The sequence below is a fragment of the Arachis hypogaea genome, chromosome 8, assembly GCF_003086295.3.
Source record: "Arachis hypogaea cultivar Tifrunner chromosome 8, arahy.Tifrunner.gnm2.J5K5, whole genome shotgun sequence".
Lineage (NCBI taxonomy): Eukaryota > Viridiplantae > Streptophyta > Magnoliopsida > Fabales > Fabaceae > Arachis > Arachis hypogaea.
In genome coordinates this window covers 35775061-35789425 of record NC_092043.1, presented here as the reverse complement: position 1 = coordinate 35789425, position 14365 = coordinate 35775061, and the positions used below count along the sequence as shown (strand labels likewise).

General features: G+C 31.9%; 1 protein-coding gene across 17 annotated transcripts; it reads right to left on the bottom strand.

Annotated features, from left to right (window-relative positions):
- Positions 1-3398: 3398 nt before the first annotated feature.
- Positions 3399-10722, bottom strand: LOC112707229 (uncharacterized). Of its 17 annotated transcripts, none has more exons than XM_072201243.1 (8): positions 10370-10722; positions 8475-8587; positions 6355-8304; positions 6038-6123; positions 5658-5958; positions 4891-5087; positions 4452-4620; positions 4000-4311 (listed from the first exon to the last, which is right to left on the bottom strand). In XM_072201243.1, the coding sequence occupies exon 3, from the start codon at positions 8214-8216 to the stop codon at positions 6600-6602; it is 1617 nt and encodes a 538-aa protein (XP_072057344.1). In that variant the 5' UTR covers positions 8217-8304; positions 8475-8587; positions 10370-10722; the 3' UTR covers positions 4000-4311; positions 4452-4620; positions 4891-5087; positions 5658-5958; positions 6038-6123; positions 6355-6599. The 17 variants fall into 17 exon arrangements, 16 of the variants coding, with proteins under 16 accessions (XP_072057337.1, XP_072057344.1, XP_072057345.1 ...); XM_072201244.1 differs by having other exon boundaries at positions 4891-5022; XM_072201246.1 differs by having other exon boundaries at positions 4000-4307; positions 4891-5022.
- Between the last annotated feature and the right edge of the window lie 3643 nt (positions 10723-14365).

Sequence of the window (14365 nt, the reverse complement as noted above, 5' to 3'; positions counted from 1 at the left end):
ATATATATATATATAATTTTAATGTGTAATATATATAAAATAATTAGTAAAATGATTAATAATATTGTATTATATTTAATTTTTTATTTTAATTTATGTTATGTATGTGATGATGGTTATATAAATTTTGAAGTTTAATTTTATTTATTGGATTTTAATAATTATAGGGGCGGGGTGGATACCCACAGGGACGGGTTAGGATTTCAATTTTTTATTACCCGCGGGTAGGAAAGGAGCGGGTTCTATACAGTATAGGGCACAGGACGGGGTCGGGTAGAGCAAAAATCCGCCCCTACTCGCCCCGTTGCCACCCTTAATTTCATAAATCAGATTCAACAACAACAACAATCTCATAACATCATACCAAATTCCACCACCAACAACAACAATAATACCAAAAACAACAATAATCAAAATTTGATTCAACCAGTGATGGATCTAAAAAATTTTATTAGTAGGGACAAAATATATATAACATGATAATAATTTTATAAGTATATTTTATTATTATAAAATATAATTAATCTTCTAACTATTTAATTAATAAATTAAAACACTTATATAGTAATTTAAATAATAACATATAACTTAGAATTTTATTTTTTTAAATTTGATATTTTAAAAATATTGAATAATTCTTTCATTGTTAATACGATTAAATGTTTTATTTTTTATATATATCACTAAATAATCATTTAAAATTTATCTCTTATAAGATTACGAAATTGACTCTTTGTAATATTCATAATTAAAATTTTTTTAATTGATGTCGTTATTACTAACAAAACTAGAGCTAACTTCAAAAGAAGAAACATCTATAGATATCGTATATTTGGATCTTACTTTTCATTTTAACTGTTTTTTGTTATTAGTTAATATTACTATAATTTAAAATTTAATAGATCTTATTATTCAATAATATTTAACTATGTAATAAAAAATATATATTAATAATATAACTACAAAATAAAATACAAAATAATTAAATGAATTAAAAAATATAAAAAAATAAAAATAAATCTTTCATTGAATCAAAAGAAATTAAAAGAATAAAGTTAAGGAGTGTTGCTAGGAGACAAAAAGTCAAGAACAAACAGTAAGAGAAGAGAATTAGAATTCTAGAGAGCATAAAAAATTATACTTTTGTACTTAAATTTAAATTACTAACTTAATTTTTAATTATCTTTTTATTATTATTATTATTTAATTATTTTTATAATCAATATGATATTATTATAAACAGTGTAATTAGATATTCTTTAAAAAGTGTCCATCATTCAATTTTTAAAAGAGAGAGAAACTAAAAAATAAGTAACTTCGTATAAAAGTGAGTATTTAAATTAATTAAATAATATTATTTAAATCAAAAGACCGACTAAAAAATGAAAATTTAAAGAATAAGTAGCATTTTTCTATTATAAAATAGAAAAAAATTTTCTCTATACATTATGAAAACAAAAATAGATTAAAAAAAATTATAATGGGATTAAATTTATTTATTGAGTGGGGACAAATAAATTTTTCTCCCATATATTATATGTAATTCTATCAAATTTTGATAGAGGCACTTGCTTCCACACTCTCCGACATAAATCCGTCTCTAGATTCAACAATCTCGTAACATGAGAATTTTAAAATGAATAGAAAAGAGAATAATAGAGGCGATGCGAAATTGGAACTGAGCTGGCACGACAGACTAAACAGGGCGGCACGATCTAAATAGAGGCGGCACAGTGCAAAACTGGCACAGCACGACTGTAACGACGGCAGAACACGACGCAATGAAGATAAAAAACACGATGCAACAGAACATAATGCAACAAATTAAACATAATGAGATATACGACGGTCGTAGGTGTTGTCATCGTTGTTACTGTTGCCGTGGAGAAACAAAAATGTCGCTGCTGGTTTGCCAGAAAGAGAGAAAAAACAGAAAAGGAGGTGACGGATAGAAAAAAAGAAAGAAAAAGGGATAGGGTTTTGATTTTATTAAGGATATTTTAATAATTTGTATTATTTAAGATATTAAGATATAACTCAATTTTATACCTTTTATAACAAATATAATACATAAACTTAATTTAATTTTTATCTTTTAATTTTTATCTCTCAATCTTTATTTTTCAATTTCAATCTCTATTTCAAATACTAACTAATAGTCCTTTGATCACGATAAAATCAGCACCCTCTCTAATATTCTTTCGCTCCAAGATTTGATATTTTCCCCTCGAACGGCTGATACTTCTTTTGCTTTTGATCTAATGTGATAAAAACTCTTTCAAATGTGTGCTATATCCAAATGTAATGCTAGTCTATGTGTATAGAAGCTGATTTGTTTTGTTTGTTCATAATAAAGTTGATCTGCAATGCTTGTTCACAATACAAAAATTGATATACATATTTGTAGTTCTTATTGACTTGTTTTTAACCTGCAAATAAACTTAGCATACACATTAAATACAACATAGATTTTTAAACTCAACTAAATATTTATCATTATAATAAAAAATTAATTATTTTTTAAACTCAACAGTTTAATTGTTTGAATATAGTATCATATTTTTTCTTTTTTTAAAAAAATTTGAGATGCGAGTTTAATCTCCATGCGTGGCTAATATAATAGAGTTTTTACCTTTCATTTTAGTATGTTCAATTTTTTTTCTTTGTATGTATGGAATCCAAGACCCAAGAATTAACTTGTCTATACATCTATTTTTATATTTACTTATAAAAGATAAAAATTTTAACAAACAACCTATATATGTGTTGCCGTATTCCACTAACTAGTTAAATTCAACAACGATAATGAATTTCTCAGGATAGGAAGGATGGAATGGATATACATGGAGTCATGGACTGATGGAGACAGATTGAAACGTTCAAATAAGTAATTGGACAGTCAAATCCAATGGGAATCTCTTGCACTTTGTGCATTCAGATATACATACACACATAATTTCATCGGATCTAAAGACACTAATGTTAATTGTAAAGAGATTTCCAGAGACACAACATAAAAGCTTTCAAGTATATCAACAGTGGTTAAATAAATTTTAACAGTTAATCTTAACTATATATATTTTTTATAATTAAAATTAATAGTTAAAAATTATTAAAATATCAATATATATCGATATATTTAAAAAAATTTTCACACAATAATATATAAATTAACTATGAACATATATTAAAATAAGTCATTAAAATATATATTAAAAATAAATTAAATTAAATTATATAAATTTATATAAAAAAATAAAATTAATAATTTTTAATATTTTTTGTCAATATTAAACTAGCACAAACATTACATTATATTTCACAAATAAAGTTTATTAATTTATGTATGTAAATTTTAAAAAAATAGATACAAATAATATTGATTGATATGTACAAAATTTTAATAAATATAGATACAAATAATATTGATTTTGGATGTTTAGGTTTGCTCTAATCCTTGCTTAGCTTTGGATTTGTGTTATCAAAGTTCCTCAGAAGGGTATTTAACCAATTCTCTTTATGCAAATATTTCATATACTCTTGGAAGAATTTTCACTTATAACATAAAGGACAGTCCCTTTCTTCTTCCCCCTCTCATCATTAACTTACTCGGAATTTTTCCTTGTCAGCCCTCAACTCCTATTCTCCCTCAACTCCTATTCTCCCATTTCGTAAAATAAGCTGAAAGATTTGTAAAAAGAGTCCCCTTCACAATGAAAGTGAATTTGTCCTGGTGATTGTGCATTTGTAATAATGGAATGTATCACAAAGCAATACAAAACGTATGAAATTCAAGTATGAGAAGTAGTAATCATCTCAACGAAACCAATAATAAATTGAACTTAAGTTTAAAACATATTCTTAGCAAAATTTAATTGGGGTTTATCAAAACACTAAAAGGGAAGATAAGGAAAATAATGAGAACATAAAAAAAAAAGAGAGAGAGAGAGAGAGGCAGAAAGACTAATAAAAGAATCACAGAAACCGGAAAACAGCGAATCAACACTCAAGTTCAATAATTTCATTTATTTCCTTATTCCGTTAAAGCAAACAAATCCTAGTCTAATATTACATTCTGAACAATTCAATTCATCTTATAAAACTTGCAAATAATAATAATAATAAATAAATAAATAATTTTTTTTCTCAAACCAATATTTTACATAGAGCCTTCTATATCCCCCCCCCCCCCTCTTTAATTTTTCTTACAGAAGCAGAAGAGTGTAACAAAGCTCTTAGTTACCACTTACCAATATTGGAAAGTATGCTTAAAATGACTCAGCTCGCACTTCTTCGGAAAGGTAAGCCTGACTTGAACCAAAGAAATGCACAACACAGTTTCACATTTCAACACAATTCACATTACAATCCACTAAAACCGTGGAAAAAACTAAAAAACAAAAGGGGTAAAAGGAGAAAGTGATGAATGTGTCGTATAGAAGAAGACTCACCATCATTTCCTGTTAGCAGGAGACTAACGTCGATCTCAGATCTGTTCCTGACTTCTTCCACCGTCCAAATCGGTTGGCTTTTCAGTATGACCCTCGTCGCTGTAAATCCCTCTTAGTCGGTGGTTGCAACCTCTTCTGGGATAGTATCTTGCTCCGGAATCACTCTGACCTACAAATTGGGAAGAGTCTAATGATAATTTCCATCTCTAATCAAATGAGATCAGAGAAGAGAGAAAGGGGAACCAAAAACAAAAAGAGATGAGTGAAAAAGGGCAACGGTTTCAGGGGAAGAGAGAGTGATTATGAGAGTGATGGTGAGGAAAGTTAAAAAAAAGAAAGATTCAAAAGGATTGAAATTCGAAATATTTTTAAAGATCCGCGCTCAAAATTGCTGAAACTTCTTCCCTTCATCCTATTAACAAAAAATTAGAACAATTACCTGCAAGATAATTACTCGGCAATCCCATGTTTATACCACGAAACCAATCACAAAGCAGCATTTGAACTCGAAAGAGTGATTTGGGGATTGCTAAAGCCACCTCTGCCTTCGATCCAGTAGACAAAAAGGGACCTTGCAACAGTTCAAAACATTGCAGGAGAGAATTCCAGAAATAAGTAGTTCCCTCACCTTTTCAGCTTCAAATGGGTTAAAAGAAAGATACAAAAAGGACAGAGGTTGTAAATAACAATGTATATGTAGGACAGAATTGTAATAACATAAGAAACACGTGTCTCACCAACGAAGCTTGTGGATGAAGTTTTACTATTTTGCTAGCCATCTTTATAATTATAAATTGATAAAGTGTGGTGAACAACAAAGCAGACACACATACCAAGAAAGGAATGTTAGTTATAGATGTCACACAAGTAAACGAATTAAACCCACCCAAATTCAATGGACTAAATCTAGTTACGATATCAACCAAAACAAAAATGGATTCCATAACATCACAACTCCATTTCGTTGGGTTCCTTTTAGAGGCACAAGGTCACATGATCCGAGTGATGGACATTGCAAAAAATACTGCTTCAGCAGAATGTTGTTGTCATGGTAACCACAACCCCACAAAATGCACCAAGAATCACATAAACCCCAAACCTTTGCTCGTTACAATGATTCTGGTTATCAGATTCAATTAATTCAGCATCAATTTCCACATCAAGAGGCTGGTTTGCTAGAAGGGTGTGAGAATTTTTATATGTTACCTTCACTTGGCAATGCCGTTAATTTGTTGAACGCAACAAGCATTTTTGTGGGAACCGGTGGAGAAGGTTTTCGAAGAGTTGGTGCCGCTGCCGAGCTGCATAGTTTCTGATACATGTTTGCCACATACAATCCACATTGCCAACAAAATCAGCATTCCTGGGATTTCTTTTGCCGAAGTAAGTTGTTTCTGTCTCTTGTGTACTCAGTTTGCACACCAATGATGTGAGGGAAAGCATAAAGGATGAATCAGAGTACTTTGTTATGCTTGGTACATCAGACAAAATTGAAGTAACCAAACCACTGGCATTATCACCAAACAATGAGAAATGGAACAAGTTTAATGAAGAAAAAAAAACTAACTACTCAATTGTGGACTCACCAGGTAAAGTCTCCATCACTGCCTCCTCAACAAAAATGTTGTGGTCGAAAGAACTATATGCCGCCACTTTTCCAATCCCTAGGTATCTGCAAGTTTATCTTTTAACAGTAGGAATGCTTTTTTGTATGTTGAAAATAATCTAATTAAAATGCCTATGTAGGTTACTTCAGAAACCAACTTAGAAATCAAAATATTTTCCAACTTAGAACTAACTACGCAATTGAAAAAGCTAGTCCAATACCTAAGGCCCAAAGAAAAAGCATTTTCAAATCATGTAGGTCACTTCAGAAATCAACTTGGAAATTAAAACAACTGACCTTATTGCTTGCCATGCATCTAATGATCATTTCCAGAAAAAATTGTGCCTCATCATTTTTCTTTTCTCTAGAAGTGACAGCACTAGAGGTTTTAATTGTCTTCCCATTGTAAAATCAAGGGCTTCCCTATTCTGATGATCCACCTTTACAAAGATGATCGATTATGTTTTTGATATCTGCATGATTTTCTCTGATGAAAGAATGATTGAAAAATCTTCTGTGCATTCTTTTACTCTTCCAGAGTTCTATAAACCATGTACAAGTATTTTGTATGTGTACAAATTAGGACAAATATCATCATCAATAATTTGGTTTAATAGTATAACTGCCTTGCCAAGTTGCTGTCTGTCGCATAATGCGTGTAACAATATATTGTAAGTTTCAATATTTGGATCCAAATTCTTGAACATATCTTGTAAAAGATTCATGGCTCCATCTAATCTTTTATTCTTGCAATAACCACTAATCAAGATATTGTAACTCCAAACATTTGGAACAAAACGTCTTTCAAACACGAGACTTTTAAATAATCTAATTGCCTCATCAAGATGCTGGTTTTTGCACACGAAATCTAAAATGATATTATAAGTGGTTACATTAGGGAATGGTTGACCGCAATAATGCATTTCATTAACAATCTCCCTTGCAGACGAGATTCTACCAGCTTTGCACAAGCCATCAACTAGAGTATTGTAAGTTACAATGTTTGGAACTATGTTCTTACGAAACATATCTTTCATCAAATTCCTGGCCTCATCCACTCTGTTAATCTTGCAATAACCTTTAATCAAGATGTTATAACTCCAAACATCAGGCACAACACCCCTTTCAATTACCATATCAAATAAGTTTCTTGCCTCATCAACTTTATTGTTCAAACAATATCCATTCATCAAAATTGTGTAAGTAATAATGTTTGGTTGTTGGCCCCTTAGAATCATCACATCGCACAAATCGTGGGCTTGTAATAGCATCTCTTCTTTGCATAATGCATCAATTATTATGTTAAAGGTATACACATCTAGGCTGATGTCTTTAACAAAAATCTCATTCAGCAATAATCCAGCTTCTTTCCATTGGCCCGCATGACAAAAACCATATATTAATGAAGTGTAAGTAACAATATCAGGGGAAATTCCTCGACCAAGCATATTAAAATATAAATCCAGTGCATCATTCAAAAGTCCATCTTTGCACAAACCATCAACAACAATATTGTACATTACAAGATTCGGCTTAACAAACTGACCCTCCATTTTCCAAAGCCTTTGAAGAGCAACTCTTGTTTCTCCAGACTTGCACAGTCCATTGATTAAAGTTCCGTACATAACTTCATCAAACCAAAATCCTTTTGCAACTATTTTACCATAAATGTAGAGTGCATCCAAAATCTTACCATTAAGACACAACCCCTTCATTAGTGTAGTAAAAGTTACAGCACTTGGCTTAAAACCCCACTTAACAAACTTGCTCATTACCGAGAGTGCAAAACCCATCTGACCTGCATGGCCATAACAATTGATCATGATGTTCAAAGTAACACTAAATGGTAGGATGCCCTTTGACTCCATATGGGTATAAAGATGAATAGCCGTGGCATAATACTTCATCTTTACAATCGTTCCCAAGATTTTGGTCAATTCCACAATCGATGGCTGCGGATGCATATCAACCTTGCAATTAAATAAAGCTACAGCATCTTCAACATTATCAAATTTGTAAGCGTCTCGTGATGGAAGTGGTTGTGAATGAAGAAGACATAGCCTTGTACGGTAGGCATATGGCATAAAAGCAAGTAAGTTCGATGATGGCAGAAGAAAGCGATGGAGTTTAAGGATTGCATACCTCGTTGCATACAACATATCCTCTTAACATAAAAAATGATGATACTTCACAAAACACAATTCTCCACTCTATGATTATCAGTATTGCCTGAAACCGTTTAGCTACCTTAAGAATGAAGAAGACGACTTTAGATATTTAATACAATACAACTTTCATATTTGTATTAAGAATGTTTTAGCGCAACAACTACAATTCATTGATCTCAATAGAAATTAAAAGCTAAGTAGTTGCCACAAACAAGTAAATAAATATCAAAGAAAACTCAAAATTAGCACCTTAAAGCGAGAACAGCAGAAGCAGAGGCAAAGTGGCGGACGCAGCAATGGTGAAATCGAAAGCGGAAGCAGAACACGGAAAAGAGAGAACTGAGAAGAGTTGCAAAATCGAACTGGAGAGGCATGTTATTGTTAGGGTTCTGTTTCACAATTGGTTTTTTTTTTTTCATTTTAAATATTTTATAATCATGCTAGTCACTCAAATTAATTACTAATATAAAATATATACTAAAATATAAAATATATATTAAAAATAAGTTAAATCACTTATATTTTTATAAAAAATTGTATGATAACTGATTTTAGTATATAAATAATATTTTAGTATAATATATTTTTCTAAATATTACATGACATTTTCAAATCTCTTCTATTTCAAAATTTTTAATAATTCAACCCAATGTTCTGAAAACCAGTTCGAACCGGAAACTATTAGCAAACACGGTTCGGACCAAGGTTAGGAAAACCGGACCGGTCATCAAACCGCTCTAGCTACTAGTTCACTGGTTCTTTGATCCAACCGGTTCAACTGGAAAAACCGTTTCAGAATAAAATAATAAATAAATTATAAATAAACATCATAAATTATCCCTAAATTAATTCAAAACAGCAGCATAACAAATAATCACGCCTAAATTAATTCAAAACAGCAGCTTAACAAATCACTAATCACAAATCACTTATCACAAATTCAAAATTCAAAACACTCGGTGCCATAAGTCCATAACAAAACAGCAGCATAAGTGCATAACAACAACAGCAGCTTAACAAGTCACTAATCAATAATCACAAATTCCAAACTCAAATCAATAGCATTACAAAAGACTCGAGCAATCACAAATCACAAATTCAACCTCAAATCCTTGAAACAGAGTAACACAGGCTCAACTTTTCACTAACCTCAAATAAGTAAATTAGTAATCACAAATTCCAAACTCAAATCAGTAGCATTACAAAAGACCCAAGAAATCACAAATCACAAATTCAACCTCAAATCCCTGAAACAGAGTAACACAGACTCAACTTTCCACTAACCCCAAATCAGTAACCAATAATCATCAACAAGACCATATCTGAATTCCGCCTACAGCATTCCGCAATAAACAAACCAAAACATTAACCAATAATCACAAAACACTAAACCTTCACCCAGCAATTACAAACAAACAAAGCTAGCAATTACAAACATTAGCACATTATAAAACATTCCAAAACACTAAACCTTCACCCAGAAAAACCAGCAATTACAAAACAAAGCCATCGGTAAATTTGAACAAAAAAATTAAGAGCCATCAGCAACTAGTAATTACAAAACAGCGCCATCAGTAAATTTGGACAAAAATTTCAGACTAAATCAGTAAATTTGAAACAAGAGTTGGAAGAAGATGCTAAAAAAATAAGTCAGCATCATCAGGAGGTGCAGTTACTACAGGAGGAGATTAAAGAACACTTTGAGGCTGGCTCTCATACAACTCTCACTGTGACAGAAATGGCAGAGAAGATTGAGGAGCTGGTCAACAAAGTGGTCAGCTTAGAATCCGCTGTTTCCTCATAGTCAGCTCTTGTAGCGAGATGGAAAGCACAAACTGATGAACTTAATGCTCTTATTAAAGTTCTTGAATGTGATAACAGTAAAACAAGTTAATGCTTTTATTAAAGTTTTTGACAAAAATTTCAGACTAAATCCAGCAATTACAAAACAGTAAAACACTAAATCAGACTAACAGAGCCAGCCATCCGTAAATTTGAAAAAAAAATTTACAGCCATCAGCAACCAGCAAATACAAGACAGATCCATCAGCAACAAGCAATTACAGAAGATTACAAGAAAAATGGAACCACCATGATTGAACAACAATTTCAGAACTTCAAAAGAAGAAGCGGAGGCCACTAACCTTCGACGGACGGCAACAGGCGAGACGACGGCAAGTGGCGACCCGACGGCGAGCTACTCCAAGCCACGAACAGAGAAGCCAACGAAGATGAAGACAGACGTGCTGAGCTATCTGGGTTCTGCAAAACGGGGAAGAGGAAGAAGCGACGGCGCTGAGGACCTGGGGACGGCGGCGGCGCTGAGGAGCTTGGGACGGCGGCGGTGCTGAGGAGCTTGGGACAGCGGCGGAAATGAGCGGCTAGGGTTTTGCACTTTCAATTTGCTTCAGGTAGGTTTTGCACTTTCAATTTGCTTCAGGTCTCGCTCTCAGGGAGTGCACGTTGGGGGAAAACCGGGGTCTGTAATCTGTATTTCAATTTTTTTTTTTTTCAAATAAACAAAACAATGTTGTTTTATCCGAACCGGCCTTACCGGTTCGGTTCAACCGGCTGGTTCTGGGCCAATTCAGTAATTTTCAAGCAATTCTCTCTCTAGTGGTTATAGACAGTGGACCGGATTGTTTTTATCATCGGTTTCTGATTAAACCGATTTTCTTCCCAGAACCTTGATTGAATTATTAAAAATTTTGAAATAGAAGAGATTTGAAAATGTCATGTAATATTTAGAAAAATATATTATACTAAAATATTATTTATATACTAAAATCAGTTATCATATAATTTTATATAAAAGTATAAGTGATTTAACTTATCTTTTATATATTTTTTATATTTTAATATATATTTTATATTAATAATTAATTTGAGTAACTAGCATGATTATAAAATATTTAAAATGAAAAAAAAAACAATTGTAAAACAAAATCCTAACAATAACATGCCTCTCCAATTCAATTCTACAACTCTTCTCAGTTTTCTATTTTCCGTGTTCTACTTCCGCTTTCGCTTTCGGTTTCACCATTGTTGCCTTCGCCACTTTGTCTCTACTTTTGCTGTTCTCGCTTTAAGGTGCTAATTTTGCGTATTCTTTTATTTTTATTTATTTGTTTGTGGCAACTACTTAGCTTTTAATTTCTATTCAAACCAATGAATTGTAGTTGTTGCTAAGGGTGTTCATGGTTCAGTTTTTTCATAAACTGAACTGAAACTGTACTAAATCATTTTAAATGATTTAGAAACTGAACTAAACTACTTTATCATATAAAAAACTGATTTAACAATACAGTACACCAGTTTAAACCAGTTCATAAAAATAAAATCAGTTTTAATTGAAAAAATCAGTATAAACTGGTTTATAGGCTAAAACTAGTTTTAATTTTTAACATATAAAAAATTAGTTTTTAGGGCAAAACACTAAAATAAGCCAAGGGGAAGAAATTTTTACGTAAATCCGCCAAACCAAAATTTAGTTCATGAATCAACCAATGCATGTTTATATGTAGTTCGAATCAATTAGATTCGAACTCAGTCTACACATAATTCGAATCATATTGCTTCGAATTATACACAAAAGTCACACACACTAATTCGAATCAACTTGATTCGAATTACACACATAAAATAATTCGAATCAAGTTGATTCGAATTACATCCTGATTTATTAAAAAAATTAATAATTTATTAAAAATTTATTAAAAAATAATAATTTAAAATAAAAAATATATTTTTTATTTCATGCATTAAAAAAAATCTAACAAAATATTTAATTACGAGACTTTTTTTAAATATTAATGAGCTATCAATTCAAATTTCATAAAATACTCTTTTGTCCATTTTTAATAGCTCATGAATATTTTTTAATAAATTTTTTTAAATTATATGGTGAAATATTACATGATTCGAATTACGCATGGAAAGTTCAATCACTCTGATTCGAATTATACGGTGAGCAATTCGAATTCTATACAATACTCTTCTGCCCATTCTTGATAGCTCATGAATATTTTTTAATAAATTTATTTTAATTATATAAACCACAAAAAAATAATGCAAAATAATTTAAAAAATGACTTAAAAAATATTAGGAATACTATAAAAATTTGTAATGTTCTAATGATTTAGGTAAATACATGCATGTACACAAATTTTAAATAAAATACTCTAGATAGTCAATAATAATTTAAAAATTAAAGAAAATATTTTATTCCATCCAAAATAATTAAAAAATATATTTTATTCTATACAAAATAATTTAAAAAAATGGCTTAAAAATGTTACGAGTACTATAAAAGTTTGTAATATTCTAGTGATTTAGGTAAATACATGATAAAAATATATTTTCTTTAATTTCTAAATTATTAATGTCCTAAGTCATTGCAAATTTTTATAGTACTCCTAACATCTTTTAAGCCATTTTTAAATTATTTTGCATAGAATAAAATATTTTTTGTGGTATAATTAAAATAAATTTATTAAAAAGTATTCATGAGCTATCAAGAATGGACAGAAGAGTATTGTATAGAATTCGAATTGCTCACCATATAATTCGAATCAGAGTGATTGAACTTTCCATGCGTAATTCGAATCATGTAATATCTCACCATATAATTTAAAAAAATTTATTAAAAAATATTCATGAGCTATTACAAATGGACAAAAGAGTATTGTATGGAATTTGAATTGATAGCTCATTAATATTTAAAAAAAGTCTCGTAATTAAATATTTTGTTAGATTTTTTTTAATACATGAAATAGAATATATATTTTTTTAATTTTAAATTATTATTTTTTAATAAATTTTTTAATAAATTATTAATTTTTTTAATAAATCAGGGTGTAATTCGAATCAACTTGATTCGAATTATTGTATGTGTGTAATTCGAATCAAGTTGATTCGAATTAGTGTGTGTGAGTTTTGGGTATAATTCGAAGCAATATGATTCGAATTATGTGTAGATTGAGTTCGAATCTAGTTGATTCGAACTACATATAAACATGCATTGGTTCATTCATGAAATAAATTTTAGTTTGGCGGATTTGCGTAAAAATTTCTTTCCCTTGGCTTATTTTAGTGTTTTGCCCTAGTTTTTACATTTTCTCTCTCTCCCCTTCTCTCTCCCACTCTCTCTCTCTCCTCCTCTCCCCCTCTCCCTCTCTCCCTCTCCCTATTCTCTCTCTCTCCCTCTCTCTTTCTCCTTCCCTTCTCCCTCTCTCCTCTCTCCTCTCTCTCTCTCTCTTCTTCTCTCCCTCCTTTCTCTCTTTCCTTCTTTCCCCCTCCTCTCTCTATCTCCCTTCTCTCCCTCTCTCTCCTTCCCCTCTTCCTCTCTCTCTTCTTCTCTCCCTCACTCCCCCTATTTTCTCTCTCTCCCTCCTCTCTCTTTTCCTTTTCTCTCTCTCCTCCTTCCCCTCTTTCTCCCCTCCCCTCTCTTTGTCTTCCTCTCTCTCTCCTTCTCTCCCTCTCTCTCCCCCTCCTCTCTCCCCCCTCTCTCTCTCCCTTTTCTCCCTTTCTATCCCTTTCTCTTATTCTCTCTCTCCCCTATCCCTCTCTCTCTCTCCCTCTCTCTCTTTTCCTCTCCCACTCCTCTCTCTCTTTCTCTCCCTATCTCCTTCTCTCTTTCTCTCTCTCCCTCTCTCTCTTAACATATATAAAATTAGATTTTACATTCTCTTTCTTTCCCTCTCTCTCCTTCTCTCCCTCTCTCTCCTTGTCCTCTCTCTCCCTTTCCCTCTCTCTCTCCCTTTCTCTCTTTTCTTCCCATCTTCCTCTCTTTCTCTTCTTCTCTCCCTTTCTCCTCCTCTTTTCTCTCTCTCTCTCCTTATCTCCCTTTCTCTCTCTCCTTCCCCTCTATCTCTTCCTCTTCTCTCTCTCCTTTTTTCTGCCCCTCCCCTCTCTTTTTCTTCCTCTCTCTCCCTTTTCCTTTTCTCTCTCTCCTTATCTCTCTCTCTCCCCCTCCCCCTCTTTCTCCCCCTCCCTTTTCTTTCTCTCTCCCTTTTTTCCCTCTCTATCCCTTTCTCTCATTCTCTCTCTCCCCTATCCCTCTTCCTCTCTATCTCTCTCTCCCTCTCTCTCCTTTCCTCTCCTCCTCCTCTCGCCCTCTCTCTCTTTCTCTCTCACTTTC